Source organism: Ambystoma mexicanum, chromosome 3p (assembly GCF_040938575.1).
Source record: "Ambystoma mexicanum isolate Mex_15411 chromosome 3p, UKY_AmexF1_1, whole genome shotgun sequence".
NCBI lineage: Eukaryota > Metazoa > Chordata > Amphibia > Caudata > Ambystomatidae > Ambystoma > Ambystoma mexicanum.
This window is the reverse complement of record NC_090925.1, coordinates 312726178-312741457: the sequence shown is the minus strand read 5'-3', so window position 1 is coordinate 312741457 and position 15280 is coordinate 312726178. Positions and strand designations below refer to the sequence as shown.

At 49.3% G+C, this 15280-nt stretch overlaps 1 protein-coding gene across 1 annotated transcript in view; it reads left to right on the top strand.

Annotated features, from left to right (window-relative positions):
* PRPF6 (pre-mRNA processing factor 6) overlaps positions 1 to 15280 on the top strand; it is an 845164-nt gene that overhangs the window by 176872 nt on the left and 653012 nt on the right. Inside the window, exon 7 of the mRNA XM_069650843.1 lies at positions 9514 to 9608. Coding sequence (XP_069506944.1) covers positions 9514 to 9608 — 95 coding nt within the window. The remainder of the gene's footprint in view (positions 1 to 9513; positions 9609 to 15280) is intronic.

The following is a 15280-nucleotide window of genomic DNA, read 5'->3' as shown; positions in this document are numbered from 1 at the left end:
TTACTCTGTGCGTTGAGCCAAGTTTGAGCCCTTGGTTCGTTTAGCCTTTTGTGGGCTTCAGTCCTGAAACCCGCCTCTGGCTCCAGTGTGTCTGGAAAGGCAGGATGTGAGGTAGGTTGCCGAAACTCCCCTGTCCTTTGCCTCTAGGAGTACTTGAATGCAACTAGTCCTGATTGGCTGTCTGGTTGTCCTTTCAGGCCAGCCACCCTGCAGTTTGAGTGACAGCCTCGGCTGTGCATGAATGGGAGAAACCTGCTTAAAAGGCGAGGGTTTTGGGACTAGAGGCGGCGTTGACAACTGGGAAGAACACCCGGCGAAGAAGCCGTGAACGAAGCTTGCTGCATCCTCCTGGACCTTTGACTTGCCGGGTGAAGCCCTACTGCTGTGCTAAAACTCCTTTTTCTGATCGACAAGAGAAGCTCCGGAAGGGACGACTTCTTCTCTTTAGTTAGTGGGACCAACTAACCCCGAGACGAACTTCACTGGACCATGTTCCCTGATTGGTTGTACTTTTTCGCTGCTTCAAGAACCGAGTGCCAGGAGTCGAGAAACCCGTAGTCGAGTGCAACATATGCAATTTGGCTCGAAGCTCCAGGAGTCTTCTAGGGACCCTCCAGAAGCAGGAGGACCAGAGCTCGGTTCCCCTCACCAGAGTGCAGGACTCAAATAGTGAAGGAAGCCCAACCGGTAGCTGCGCTCCGTGGTGGTGCTGTTTACCGCGCGCTGAAGTGCTGCTTATCCGAAAGGAGCCTGTAGCTGCTGACGACCTCCAAATTGCTGCCGCAGGAGTCCTCCAAATGTCCTCCCGCTTGTCCCCACTCCTGAGGCTCAGGAACCCAGGATCTGCATCACGGCAATAGGACAGAATCCAGCTGGACGACTCTTCCTGAAACCAGAGGTACTGTTTAGACTTTGGTTACCTACCTCGTTGTCTTGAGCTTTGCTTTTCTCAGTTGAGACTTATATTGGCTTACCTTAGAGTTGATTCCAACTCTGCCTTTCACAAGTGTAACAGCTTGTCACCCTACAAGTGATTTCTACACAACTCTCTAACTTTGTGCAAGAATTTTATGATCTAAGAAGTGACCCTGCTCCAGAGGCTGTGCTCAAATTGACTTTGGGTAGACGCTCCCTGCAGATTCTTCTAGTCTGTTGACTTTGATTTTTCTGTCCATGGGTGGTAACTTATTGCTGGGAAAGGCTTGTCTAGACTTCATTGGAAGATTTAAGTATACTCACATGCACTGAGAACCTGTTTTACATTTTCCTTCCTCTAACCTTTTTTTGTGCAACCTCAGAATCTGCCAAGTATAACTAGTGATATATAAATGCCATTAGCTTCCTTGTGCTGATTCTGGAAAAGTATTTTAAAGTAAATTTGATTGTTACATATTTTGCCCTTTTTAAAGAACGCTTATTTAAAAATTGATGTCAAATAAATAACTATTCATAACTGAAACCTTGAGTATAGATGTTACTTGGCTACTTGTATTTGCGAATTTCATTGCTACAGCTCACATATACCCCTCTTGAGATAAGCCTGGCTGCTCAGTCACACTACCAACTTGTGTTACATGCCTATACCAAATGGTGGCTTACCTAATACAAAGCAGATAAGTGTAGTGTTGTCTCACACAGTGTTGCTACATCAATTCTTACCTAACGCCTACCTAACAAAACTAGCCAAGGTCAGTTGTCAGTGAATCTCTATAAATGACACCATCCACTGTCCGACCCTAACCTTTCTGACCCTACAACTATTCCTAACAACTCAAATCAGGAGGACTTCTCCTGGGGTGTGTTGACTTTTTTTCAACCACTTTTCAATAGATGATCTTCTAATAGTCTCTACTGTAATCAGTTCATACAGTTCATGTGGTATTGTTTTGGAATGTTGAGTCTAATCCTGCTTTCTTCTGTAAGGGTTGATCCTTTTCTCTCACTCTGGTAAACTTGTCACAAAATTATCATTTCCTTCTGGGCTATTTCCTATTTTCCTAAACCGTTCATAGTCTTTGATTTGAACTTTTGCTCTTTATCTCAATATGGTTTTACCAATTCCAGCTGGTTCTCATGGTTCCTGCTTATACCCAGTTCTTTTAATACTCTTAGTCCTTTTTGGTATGAATTATTACAAGCTGGGTCATTCCCATAATATTTCTCTTTCTGTTCTCTCTGTACTGACTGTACAACACTTCCTTCTGGACTTAGAATGAGCCGTCCAACAATGATTCCCATTCATTCTTGTTATGCTTTTGCTCTCTTGACTATGACGAGTGAAACGGAGGTCAAAGCCAAATAGCCCTCTAGCTGGTATTTGTCAAAAAAAGAGACAACACAGAGTGATTGTGGAATGCCAAATGCAAGGTAACCAAGTTTTATTGCAATATAGACTGGGGAAAAGCAAGATTAAAAGCCAAGTTCTCACTCAAGGATTTTCCATAACTCAACAGGAAATAGGTTTTCACAACTGTGACATCATATGGCCTATAAAAAATATCGTTCCTAGACATTGGCTCCCTCTACTAAGCCACATATATAATTCTATATGTCTACAACTAGTGATTGGACACCCTTATCTAAGATCCCATTGGAATGGGAGTTTAAAAGGTTTTCCATTTTCTATTTTCGTGATGGGGATGATACATGTTGACCTTTTCTTCACAGATCTTCTCCTGAGAAAGGTTTAAAGGTGTTACTTTGCAGGTCCTCTGTGCAGGAAAAACAAAACAAAACATCACTATGGAGAACATAGGGACTGATCAGGGACTGATGAGTGCCCACATAGTAGATAAGATTAGCAAGGTAAATGGAGCAAAAAAGGTTCTAAACAATAACAAAAGGAAGGGTGTCCCATTGATGTCTAAGAAGGGAAAGCAGCAAAAAGAAGACTGTTGAAGGAATTCGGCCAAGAATCTCAGTCTAACTTTACAAGCAGAGCGACTTATCAAACTCCACTTAAAGTTGTGCTTTCCCACACTGAGGGAATGATGGAAACCAGACCAGAGGTTGATCCCAAAAATAAAAATATTAATCTTTCTCCAGCATGGGGTCTTGTATGGATTCACATCATGCTGGGAATCCTCGGTAAAAGAAAAAACAGTTTCACTTTCACTTACAAACTATCTTTCTCCTATTAACCAATCACTGAGCTCTTGGTCATACTGCCCCCAGCCAAGGACTGCCCTCTCCCTAGGCCCCTCCTCTGGCAGCCATCTTTTGATTTTTACAGCACGATCAAGTGCTGGGAGCCCTCGTGTTTTGTACCGTAGCTTATCTATGATTTCTTTGTGCTTTTTCGGTGAAAAGTTTGATTTTTGTCAAATAGAGCCCGCGTGCTCTCCCGTTCCTTTAACTGGCAAGCATGGATCTGTTTGTCAGCGTCTTTCATCGCCCCTCAAGGGCAAGAATTGTTGAGTTTTCATCGACGATTCCAGAAGGCCATCAGGCCTACACCGCACCCCAGACCATGTTGGAGGAGAAGGACAGAGGTTCTCTCTTCAAGCTCTGCTCCAGCTGCGGATTGAGGAATGTGTTTGTGGAGGACAAACACTCCCAGTGCCTCTGTCTCCATCCGGATCACAAGGCGGATTGCAAAATTTTCCCTGGGATTCACCAAACGCACCATCAAGGATCAGCACAGTAGATTAGTGGCGTGGCTTAACAACAAGGCCACTACCCTGTGTGGCAAGCAGGGGCATGCCTCCCTCGGGCCCGGCCGGGCCGAGGAGTAGGCTTCTAAGTCCTTTGAGGGTGCTCCATCCATGGGGGCCCAAGACCAGGCCAAGCACTGCAAGTCCATTTCCGTAGGGGTCATCTCAAGCAATCACTCCAGCTCCTCCTTTAAGAGGAAGTCGGCTAACCCTGGTAAACTGCGGGAGAAGCCGGAGCATTCGAAGGCGCTGGCTAAGGTAGCTAACCTCCCCCTGAAGACCCAGGTAGGCCAGGAGAACTAATCTTTGACGATCGAGCTGATGGCAGCCGTCCACTCGAAGGCGAAGGGAAGTGGGGAATGACGACGGCGGGAACGCAGAGGACGACGACAGAGCTGACAACCACTACTTAAACGCTGGGCCCAGCAAGCCTACTCCACCTCCCATGGACGTGTCGCTGGACATCCTGTCAACTCTCCACATGCTGGTGTCAGAGATCCAGATGAGGATACCAACGGCACCCCTGGCGCTGACCCCGCCATGAAGAAGAGAAAACGGCATCCCACACCTCCCCATCAACCACCTCACTTGCCCTCCCTCCACCCTGTAGGGATACAGGAACGGACACGGCGATGACGGACACGGACAACATCAGCGGTGTCTCCCTGCCGCCGAGGGCTTCTCCACGGGACGAAGTGGAATTGTTCCACTCCATGGATACCCACGCATCTGAGATCCTCCAGCTGACGCTAGAGGAGACCAAGAAGGAGGTTTTCCTCTCCCAGTGTTGGGAGGTGAGGAGGAAGACCATTCTGGCAGTGCCTCTCCTGGACGACGTTTGGGATGAGGGCCTGGGGCTGATGAAGAATCCCGCCTCCGCCCTGCCGAAAAGTGACAAGCTGGAGAAGAAATACTGTGTGCCGAGGTCTGCACCCAAGTGCCTGCATTCGCAGCCCTCCTCGGACTCTGTGGTCTCTGCGGTGGCAAGGAAGAAGTCCTCCAATCTATCATCTTCAGCCTCCATTCCCCCAGACAGCGAGGGGAAGAAGTTGGACGCCATGGGTAGAAAGGTGATCTACTCAGCGGCGGCGATGACGGTCCAGGCAGCAAATGCTCTTGTGATCCTGGACAGGTACGACAGGGAGCTGTGGTACAAGATGGCCCAGCTGCTGGAAATTCTCCCCAACAAACAACTGGTCGAGGCACTGGAAATTCTCCATGAGGTCGAGGTGGCATCGGACCATGCCTTCACCGTGGCCCTGGACATTGCCGACACAGGGTTCCGGCAGATGGGGAACAGTGTCTGCCTCAGTCGTCGTGGCTGGTTGAAAGCCACCAATTTTCGGCAGGAAGTTCAGACGAGGGTCCTGGACATGCCTTTCGACAGAGACAGCCTCTTTGGGAAGGGCGTTGCCGAGTCATTGCAGGCTATCAAGACCGTCACGGAGACAGCCTGGGCCCTAGGCATGCTTCAGCAGCATCACCCTTCCTTTTGTGACCTAGGAGGCAAATCCGGAAGATCGTCGAAGGGTTTCGGCGGGGATCCTCCTCATACTGCCAACCCTCACGTTCTACGACCCAGGAGGCCTACAGAGGTCGTTCCAAGGCGTTAAGAGGTGCCCACCGTCGTAGTCGCTCCCAAGGCGGCACACAGGCCGGGAAGCAGGATTGAACCGGCCACGTCGTCGGGCCCCCACACATGCACCACGTTAGGAGGCCGGCTGGCGGGCTTCGTCAGCAAGTGGGAAAAGATCTCCACAGACCGATGGGTGCTGGATGCTCGCACCGCGGATACTAGTTCCAGCATAAGTGTCAGCGGATACCACTGGAGGCCCGGCAGGAACAGCACACCCTTAAGCTCCGGCAGGAAGTACGGGCCATGCTAAGGAAAGGGTCGATAGAGCAGTTTCCAAAGCCACTCTGAGGCTCTGAATCTACGCCAGATACTTCTTAGTAAAAAAGAAGACCGGGGGTTGGAGGCCCATTCTCGACCTGCAGCATCTAAACAAGTTCCTCCAGTCCCAAAAATTCAGGATGGTCACGTTGCAACACATGCTCGGCCAACTGAAGGAAGGGGGATTGCCTGACGTATCTGTATCTGGAGGACGCTTACTTCCACGTCCCCATTCACGAGTAGCATCAGAAGTTCCTGCGCTTTGTCGTGCAAGGAAAGCACTACCAATTCAAGACCCTTCCTTTCTTACTGAAGTCAACGCCCAGGATGTTTATGAAGTGCCTGGCACCAGTGGCGGCTGATCTGCGTCTGTGCATGTGTACCCGTACCTCGATGCCCGATTCATCCTGGCCAAGTCAAGGGAAATCGCCATCGAACACGGATCTGGGGTTCTCAGGGAACTATCCAAAGTCCTGCTTGATTCCATTGCAAAACGCGCTGTTCCTCGGGTCCAGGCTCAACACGGTCTTCTGCCTGGCGCCCCCCCTTAGAGGAGAAAATAGCAGCCATTTTGGGCAAGGTGCAGCAGCAGCTGGCACTGAAGATCGCCACGTTGCGGATAATCAAAGTCGATGCTCGGCATGATGTCGTTGTGTATCCACGTGATCCGGCTCTGCAGGTTGCGGATGCAGCCCCTTCAGGAGTTTCTGGACACCTGGTGGGTCCAGGTGTCCGGAAGCTTTGCAGGCAGGATTGTGCTCGATTAAGAGTTCCGTTGAGCTATAAAGGTGGTGGGGCATGCGCTTCAGCATCAACGGGGACATGGATTTTCAGAGCCCCCATACCAAGAGACAGTCACCACAGACTCTCTTCCCTGGAGGGCTGTGGAGCCAAGACCAGAAGTCTCCATGCCAGAGGCCTGTGGCTACCAGAGGAGAGGGATCTCCACATCAATGTCCTGGATCTGCGAGCAGTGTTCTGGGCCCTCAAGTTGTTCCACCCGTCCCTCAGGGGCAATGTGGTGCGGGTCTTCACGGACAACACCACCATGATATTCTACATCAGGAAGCAGAGGGCCACCAGATCCCCAGCACTCTCCAGAGAGGTGCAGGACTTGTGACACTGGGCTGTCGCCCAGGGGATGTTCCTCATTCCATTTCACCTGGTGGGAGTCAAGAACACCATTGCTGACTCCCTCAGCAGGGAACTGCGCTCTTGCCACGAGTGGGAGCTTCGGCAGGATCAAGTGGACAGCCTTTTCCTCAGGGTGGGCAGACCCCAAATCGATCTGTTTGCAGAAGGTGATGAACTCCAAATGCCAGAGATTCGCCAGCAAGTTCCACCAGCCGGGGAGCATGGTGGACAGGTTCTTCCCGTGGGAAGGCCTGTTCTTGTACGGATTCCTGCCGTTGACTCTCCTGCTGCGAGTCCTCAATCAATCCAAACGGTGCCGATGAAGGATGATCCTCTTCGCCCCAGCATGGCAGAGGCAGATTTGGTACCTGGATCTTCTCGGCCTGTCGACGCCCCCTCCAGTCAAGTGGCCTGTGGTTGCGGATCTGCTCGCCAGAGAAGGCGAAATCCTCCACCACGACCCAGGATCGCTGAACCTGACGGCCTGGCTCCAGTAGCCTTAGAGTTCGGTGGGTACAAGTTGCCGGCGGAATGCAGGGATGTTTTTGCCTGGGCCATAGCATCGCCATCTCTTAAGTGCTACGGGCACAAGTGAAAGCGTTTCGCAACTTGGTGCCGGATGCAGAAGATCAACCCCCTGAAAGTCACAGCCCCTCAGGTCCTTCCGTACTTGTTGTCTTTGTCCAAGGTGGGGCCGGCGCACGCCTCCATCAAGGTGCATCTGGCGGCTATCTCCCGCTACACCAGGTCTCCGGGACGGTCTTCTTTGGTCACAACGTCCTGTCAAGGAGTTCTCCAAAGGACTGCTTCGATCGTTCCCGCCGGTGAAGGCGCCCGCCCCGGCGTGGGAACTCAACGTGGTACTGACGAGGCTCATGGGGGCGCCCTTCGAGCCTATACATCAAGCTCCTCTACAGTTCCTTTTTTGGAAATCGCCTTTTCTCGTGGCCATCACCTTTGCCACGAGGGCAGGTGAGATCCAGGCCCTGTCCTGCAAGCGACTTTATCTGACTTTCCATGAGACAAGGGTGGTGCTGCGGACGCACCCCTCCTTCATGCCAAAGATTCTGTCAGAATTCCATTTCAACAAACCTTTGGTGTTACCTGTGTTTTTTCCGGGACCTTTGTCGCGGGCTGGAAGGACTTTGCACTCGCTGGGTGTGGAGTGTGCTCTGAAGCTCTATGTGGCACGCACAAAGAGTTTCCGGAAGAAGTCTCAACTTTTTGTGAACTTTGGTCCTGTGAACCATGGGAAAGCTTTGTCCAAGGCTTCCATTTCCTGCTGGCTCTCCGGCTGTATCACGCACTCACTAGTTGGCAAACTGACCGCTGCCTGGCCGTCCGAGAGCCCATTCCACCAGAGCGATCGCTGCGACGGTGGCATTCCCGTCTGGTGTGCCCCTGCTGGACATCTGCAGGGCTGCTACGTGGAGGTTTACGCACACCTTCAAAAGATTCTACTGCGTCGACTGGGATTCCAGAGGTGTCCAGGGTCAGCCAAGCAGTGCTACGCAACCTGTTCGGTTGAAGATGAGCATGTTCCGGAGATGAGAGTAATTGCTTCTGTTGAGCCTTGCCACCTCCCGTGGCTGTGTATGTTTGTACTGCTATGTATTCTTTATTCATGAGCATGTGAATCCATGCTAGACCCCTTGCTGGAGAAGGAACAAGTTTGCTTACCTGTAACTGTTGTTCTCCAGCATGGTTCTGGCATGGATTCACGTGCAAACCCTCCCTCCTGCCCCTCTTCTTGGTCATACTGCCACTTTACGTGCTACCGAATCTGAAGATGGCTGCCAGAGGAGGGGGGCTTAGGGAAAGGGCAGTCATTGACTGGGGGCAGTAAGACCCAGAGCTCAGTAATTGGTTTATAAGAGAAAGACAATTTGTAAGTGAAAGTGTTTTTTCTTTTACAGAGGATTCCCGGTCTGACAACGGGGAATATTCATGAGCATGTGAATCCATGCCAGACCCATGCTGGAGAACAACAGTTACAGGTAAGTAACTTGTTCCGTCGAGTGCGTTTTGCTTTTAGCTTGAAATATAAGACTGACGAGCAGTATATTACCATTTCAGCAGAGCTTTGATACTGAAGTGATTCTGCACCTTTGAAACATTCCGAGTACGTTTGGTGAAGAGCCGTGGTAGAAATAGTCATCCATCATTCCCTGCAGTTGCCTCTTCCCTATTAATTTTAATACAGGTGCTTTTGTTGTGTCTTGGTGTCATGTAAAATGGCCCCATTCTTGGAACACATTTCTGAGATCTATTCATACTCTCACCAGCTCCTTCATACTGCTTGGCTGAAGTTCCGAATAACCTGAGGCTACAGTATGTTGCTTAGCTCAGTGTTTTGCACCCGCCTTTTCATTCTAGGATTTATCTTGTTCTAATGTGTGGTATTAGCTTAGGGAATGGAGTGTGCCCTGAAAAAAACAAAGATGCATTCACGCAACATAGAAAAGGGTGCCAGTCCGGTGGGGAAGCGAGGGGTTGGGAGGGGGGGTTGGTGAGGCCAAACAAAGGGAAAATGGTGATGTGGGGGTGAGGCACTGGCAGTCCACAGTGGAATTAGGTCACTGATTTTACTGTCTGGGTGGATAGAATTTCAATGGTAAGGATCCAGAAGAGATGAGATTGGAAATAGTATGGCAGCAGAGGGCCGGTTTTGTTTGCAATCACAAGTCCTAGTGGGAGCGAAACAGGAAATAGCTGGCTGCAGCTGATGGCCATTGGTAGTGGTTATTTGTGGCCAACTGTTATTGCTATAAAAATGCCTCTTAGAGTGTGGTACTTTGCCTTGCAGCTGTCTCATGCACTGCTTTTTTGTAGGTATCCGACTCTGTGAGTGGCCAGACTGTGGTCGACCCTAAAGGGTATTTAACTGACTTGAATTCAATGATACCAACGCATGGCGGAGACATCAAGTAAGTTCCTCTACTCTTGCTTGAAGTTGATTCATGGATTACCTTTTCCTATATCCTCCGAACAGGGCTGTTATTAGTCACAAAAAGCTTTATCATTGTACTTTAAGTGGTGAGGTTGGCATTATTATTCATGTTTACATCTCTCTACGTTAGTTGTGTGATGGGTACATTATTCTTGGCTATTGGAATGTCTGCACTATTGATTTCTGCACTGTATACCTTCATAGTGTTTGAGACATATAACACATGCAATGGTGCTATGTCCATATGTTGAATTAACAAAAAAAATACACCTTAACATTCTAAATATTTCTTGTGTGTGTACGTTTCCTATTTTTATGTTATTAGGTCATTATATTGTACTTTGTATATTTTTCAGTCAACCGTTTAACCATTCACTCGTGCAATATTGTGAGAATTTGTGTCCTAAACTGGATCTCTGGTGATGGCTGTTGGGTAGAATGTCCATCTTGTGTGTAATCCTCTCCACTTTGGGAGTCCTCCAGCACTTTTTGCAGGACTATTGGATTTTTTCTGACTCTCCTCAGCGAGTGGGAACCTTTTCCTCACTCATTCTTTTTAATGTAACCCTGGAAACTCTTTTTGAATGCTTTTGATGGAGCCTGATTTACCTCCATGTTTTTGTTGCATCTGTATTTTACTAAAGTAGCACACAGCACCTTATGTGCAGTGCTGCTGATGGCTCCTTGTGGTTCCTTCCCTCTTTCATTTTCTTTTATTTGCCTGTGCTAACATGATGTTAGCAGGACAGGGGGATACATTTTATCTTACATGTGCCTTATGTGGAGTGCTGAGGGGACGCTTTGTATCCCCTGTCTCACTTCTCCTGTAACTTTCTAGTTAGCGACAAATTTATATGAGTGGCTGGTGGAGGTGGATGTTTTCTAACGATTATTGGGGAAACTTGCATCACAGGCTTTATTCACAGCTGGGGTAAGGGACACATGGGCTACCATTTACCTGAAATAGTGCCTGTCTTCTTTGCTCGCCAATCCACGATGACTTGTCCTTTCTTGAGCCTTCTTCTGCCGAGTTGGGTGCGTTAGGGAGAATTCTCAGAAATGTGCTAATTCCTCTTCCTTAGAGACCCCCAGCACTTTTGCGGGACTCTAGGACTTTTTAATTTTCAACCTGGAGAGAGTGAGACGTGTATCCCCACTCTTACATGTATTTTACTGTGATTTAAACGATTTCATTTGGTTTTTGGAGTCTGACAAACTCCATAGGCATCATCTTTTTACATTGACACAGAACACCTTCAGTGCAGTGGTACAGGGAAGTCTTTCAGATTTCCCAAAGGTTTAAATAACTCCTCTTGGATAAACTACTGTTTCCAAGAGCAGTAAAGTGAAATTGACTGTACTTATAATTGTAACTTTCTAGACCCAGCACACGCTATCTTATAATAGGGTGCTGGAGGGTTTACTTAGTATCCCCTTTGTCTAGTTTCTCATGTAACAATTTTATGTTAACCTTTCTACAATTAATGGCTGGTGGCAGTGTTTTACTTTTAACTACCATTGGGAGTTTTTTCCACGGGCTGCGTTCGCAGCTGCAATAAAGCACCCATGGGTGCCCATTTTGTCAAAATGTCCCAGGTCTTCTTTTTTCGCCATTTCTTGCTGGAAAGGTCCTTCTTGAGATTTATTCTGTGCGCCAAACCAGATTTGGTCCCTTTGTTCATGTTGTCTATGGCGGGGTTCACGAGTGAAGCCTGACTCTGGCTCCAGTATGTCTGGCAGGGGCAGAAAGTAAGGGAGGTGCCCGAAACTCCCTGTGCTTAATCCCCTTGGTTACAGGAATGCACCCAAAGGTGATTGGCCGTCTGGCTGTCCGGCAAGCACAGCCACCCTGCTGTGTGATTGGCAGCTAGGCTGGAATGAATGGGAGAAACCTGCATAAAAGGTTAAGGTTTTTGGCTTGGAAGGCAGAGTCGACCACTGGATGAAGGAATCCGAAGAACTTGGAAGAGACGCCTACTGCAACTCCTGGACCGTTGGTTTTGCCCAGTGAAGCCCTGCTGCTGTGCTGAAACTCCAAATTCGCCTTGACTAGAGAAGCCCTGCAAGGACGACTTCTCCCCTTGAGTTGGTGGGACCAATCAACTCCAATGTAAGCCCATCTGGACATCCTCTCGAGGCTGGCTGTACTTCCCCTGCTGCTGCTGGAACCGAACTGCCAGGGAGAGGAACACCAGATCGAGGGCCTTGCTTTTAAGTCGGACCCGAGCTCCAGGAAGATCCTCCGGACTCCCAGGAAGCAGGACTGACCAAGCCCGAGCCACCTCAACAGAGTGCTGGACCCCAGATGCGAGGAAAGTCCGAAGTGGTATCCGGGAACCGCAGTGGTGCTATTTGCTTGAGACATGCAGAGCTGAAACCGTGAGGTGCCACTGAATATTTGTCCTTTTCTGCCGCTGACCGTCCCATTGCAGAGCGGGAGTGAGGTCCTCCCTCTTGTCCCCACGACTGCAGCCCAGGAACAACAGGATCTGCAGACCCACACAGGAACAGAAGTCAGCTGGAAACTTTTCTTCTAACCAAAGGTACTCTAAAGTCTAAGAGAACTTACCTCTTGTCTTGTAGCCTTACTTGTTCTAAGTTGAGACCTGTCTTGGTTGCTCCTGTAGAGTTGCTTGCATCTTCTACATCTCACAAGCTTCCCAGCGTGTGGCTATACTTTGATTCAACTTTTTCTACAAAGACTTCTAAAACACTGTGTAAGACTTTGACTACCTGCAAGAAGTGCTTCAGGTCATCTAGACTTTTGCCCAATTGACATTGGCTGGCCTGGCTCCCTGAATGACTCTTCTCCCCTCTGAATCTGTGTTTTTACCTTCCTTCCAGGAAAGGATTAACTTACTGTGCATTGGGGAGGTTCAAAAGTACTTACCTGCTTCAGAATATTTGTGTGATCTATTTTTTTATCCTGAAACCTCTTTATTTTGACACTCATCTCAGTATCGCTCTAAAAGTGCCAGTGATATATTAGTGTCCACAGTGTCCTGGCTATTTATGTCAGCCAAGGGTGTAGGAAGTGTCTGTGTGCCATCCCAGCCATCCCAGATGGGTGTTTTCTGATTTAGAGAAACTAATTGTATTTTGGAGTGTATTTGTGTGTTACTATTAGATTGCCCCCTTTTGAAGAAGGATTATTCAAACGGACTGTTAAATAAATTAATAATTGTTTAATCAAGAAACCTTGAGTGTGTTTATTTGGATACTTGTCACTGTGAATCTCTGTGTAACCACTCTACTGCTCACATTGACCCCACTTGAGATAAGCCTGGCTGCTCAGCCACACTACCAACCTCTGTAGTACAGACTTGTACCAAAGGGTGGGTTCCTATTGCCAGGAGGTCAATGTCGTTGTACTGCACCCAAAGGGTACTGCACCAAATGTTGCCTAACAGGATGTTAGGTTAGTTTCTCATATTTATTCCAAATCACCTTCACCTGTGAGACCCGCAGCACTATTTGCTGGCCTTGGGGACTATTTGTCTATGTTCCTGCGTAAGTGGGAACCTTTTTCCCCACCCACCCTTCCTTTAACTCTTTCTTTGAGTCATATGTCTCTCCACACTTTACTTTTACAGTCATACTTTCCTATAACAGCACTTTGAACAGTGTTGCTGAGGAGCCCCTTGGGCTTCCCTTTTTATTTTCTCTGATATACCTTGTGGGAATTAATGTTCCCACGGGCAAAAGGATACTTAGCATCCTTTGTACAATTCCCATATGTGGGTTGCTGAGGGGTAACATAGTATAACATGGTATCTCCTTTCTCACTGTTGCTGTAACTTTTTTGTTAGTCCTTTACTTACCTTGTCAGAACACATGTTCTCACGGGTAGAAGGATATTTTATATCCTCCTCTATACATTTTATATTGTGACATCAGCACACCCAACCTTGTGTTGAGGTGTTACACTGTATCCCCTTTCTCACTGCTCCTGTAACATTTATGTTAGTGACAAGCATACCTGAATGGCTGGTGGCAGTAGATGTGTTTTACCAACTTGCTTCGCTATTTTTACTTGCAGGCTGTGTTCACAGCCGCGGTAATTCACAGAAGGGTCACCATTGACCCAAAATGGTGGGTGTATTCTTCTCCAGCATGGGGTCTGGCAGAGATTTACATGCTCATGCATATTCCCTGGCGTCAGTCCGGGAATCCTCATTAAAAGAATAAACCGTTTCACTTTCACTTATATTTCGAGGGGATTGGGGTCCTCCGACGTATTCCATATCTGACATGTAATCACCACAGCTGTGCTGCTTCGGAAACTTTTTTCTGCGTCGATGACTTCGATGCGCCGTCGTCGAGGGCCTCCTCCGACGTCCGACGTCATCCGATGTGATAAGTAGGACGCACAACGCCCGTAGCCTCAGTTCCGTTTTTTCCGCGAACGTGTTGCTTCGTGTATCTCGGTTAACGCCTTGACTCTTTGGAGTTCTGTTCTTCTCGGTTCTTCGAACCTGTTCGTTTTGTGAAAATCCTTCGTGTGAAGATGTCTTCTACTTCGTCTTCGACCCCGCGTCCGGGTTTCAAGAAGTGCGGGGAGTGTGGGTCCAAGATGTCGGTGACGGACTCGCACGACGCCTGCCTCTGGTGCCTCGGGGAGGCCCACGACACTGATGACTGTATCGACTGCCAGTCGCTCACGTCCAAAGCCTTACGCGAACGTAAGAAGAAGTTGTCGGTAGGTCGGGTGTCCAAGCCCAGGAAGTCGAAGTCTGCGGGGCTTTCGACGGATGATTCGAGGGGTGACTCATCGTCGGAAGTCTCGTGGGTCTCCTTCTAGGAGTCGGTCTCGCCACTCCTCAGCCTCTTCGAGGCATTCTCGGAAGCGCCGACACCGGTCGTCTTCCAGGTCCTCTTCGGAGGACTCTGCCAGGCACGTCGCTTACCCCACCAGCCGTGCGACGCCAGAGGAATGGGCTTCCTTCGGGAAGAAAATGCTGGCGATTCTTGAGTCGCAGGGTACTAAGCCGTCCGCGCCCCCGAGTGGGGTCGGTCGTGAGAGGTCGAGAGACACCGCTCGCAAGAGTGGTCGGCACGAGTCACGGGAGAGGTCCCATTCGGACAAGGAGACTCGTTCTCGACGTACCCGTTCCAGGTCCCGGTCATCGACGCGTTCGAGACCGCATGCACCTGTGAGGTCTTCGAGGAAGACATCGACGTCTGAGGGCGTCGACAGGCTTTCTCGAGGCTCCGGCTCCGAGGAAGTCGTCGAAGCCGTCGACGCTCAGGTCGTCGAGGGACACGCTCGGGGCTCCAGCTTCGAGGGCTGTGTCGACGCCGCCGATGCTGGAGGCGCTGCATCTGACGTCGACGCCGATTTCCTTGACGCCGATCCTCTCGGCGCCGATGCCGGTTCTCTCGACGCCGGCGCCGATTCGCTCGACGCCATCGACGCCTTTCGTGTCGGAGGTACCCCGTGGCACGGTAGAACCCCCTAGGAAGGCTCTGGTTAAGAGCAAGCACTCTCGGGTGCCTTCTTTTCGCCACCTGGACTATATTTCAGAGGCGGATGAGGATTCTGATGGCCTGGTTCCTAGTCAGGTTCCAGATGAAATTGTCTCGGGCCATAGTCGGTTTGACGATTTGAGACAGTCACTGCATGATGCCAGTGGACTGGACACCTCTCCG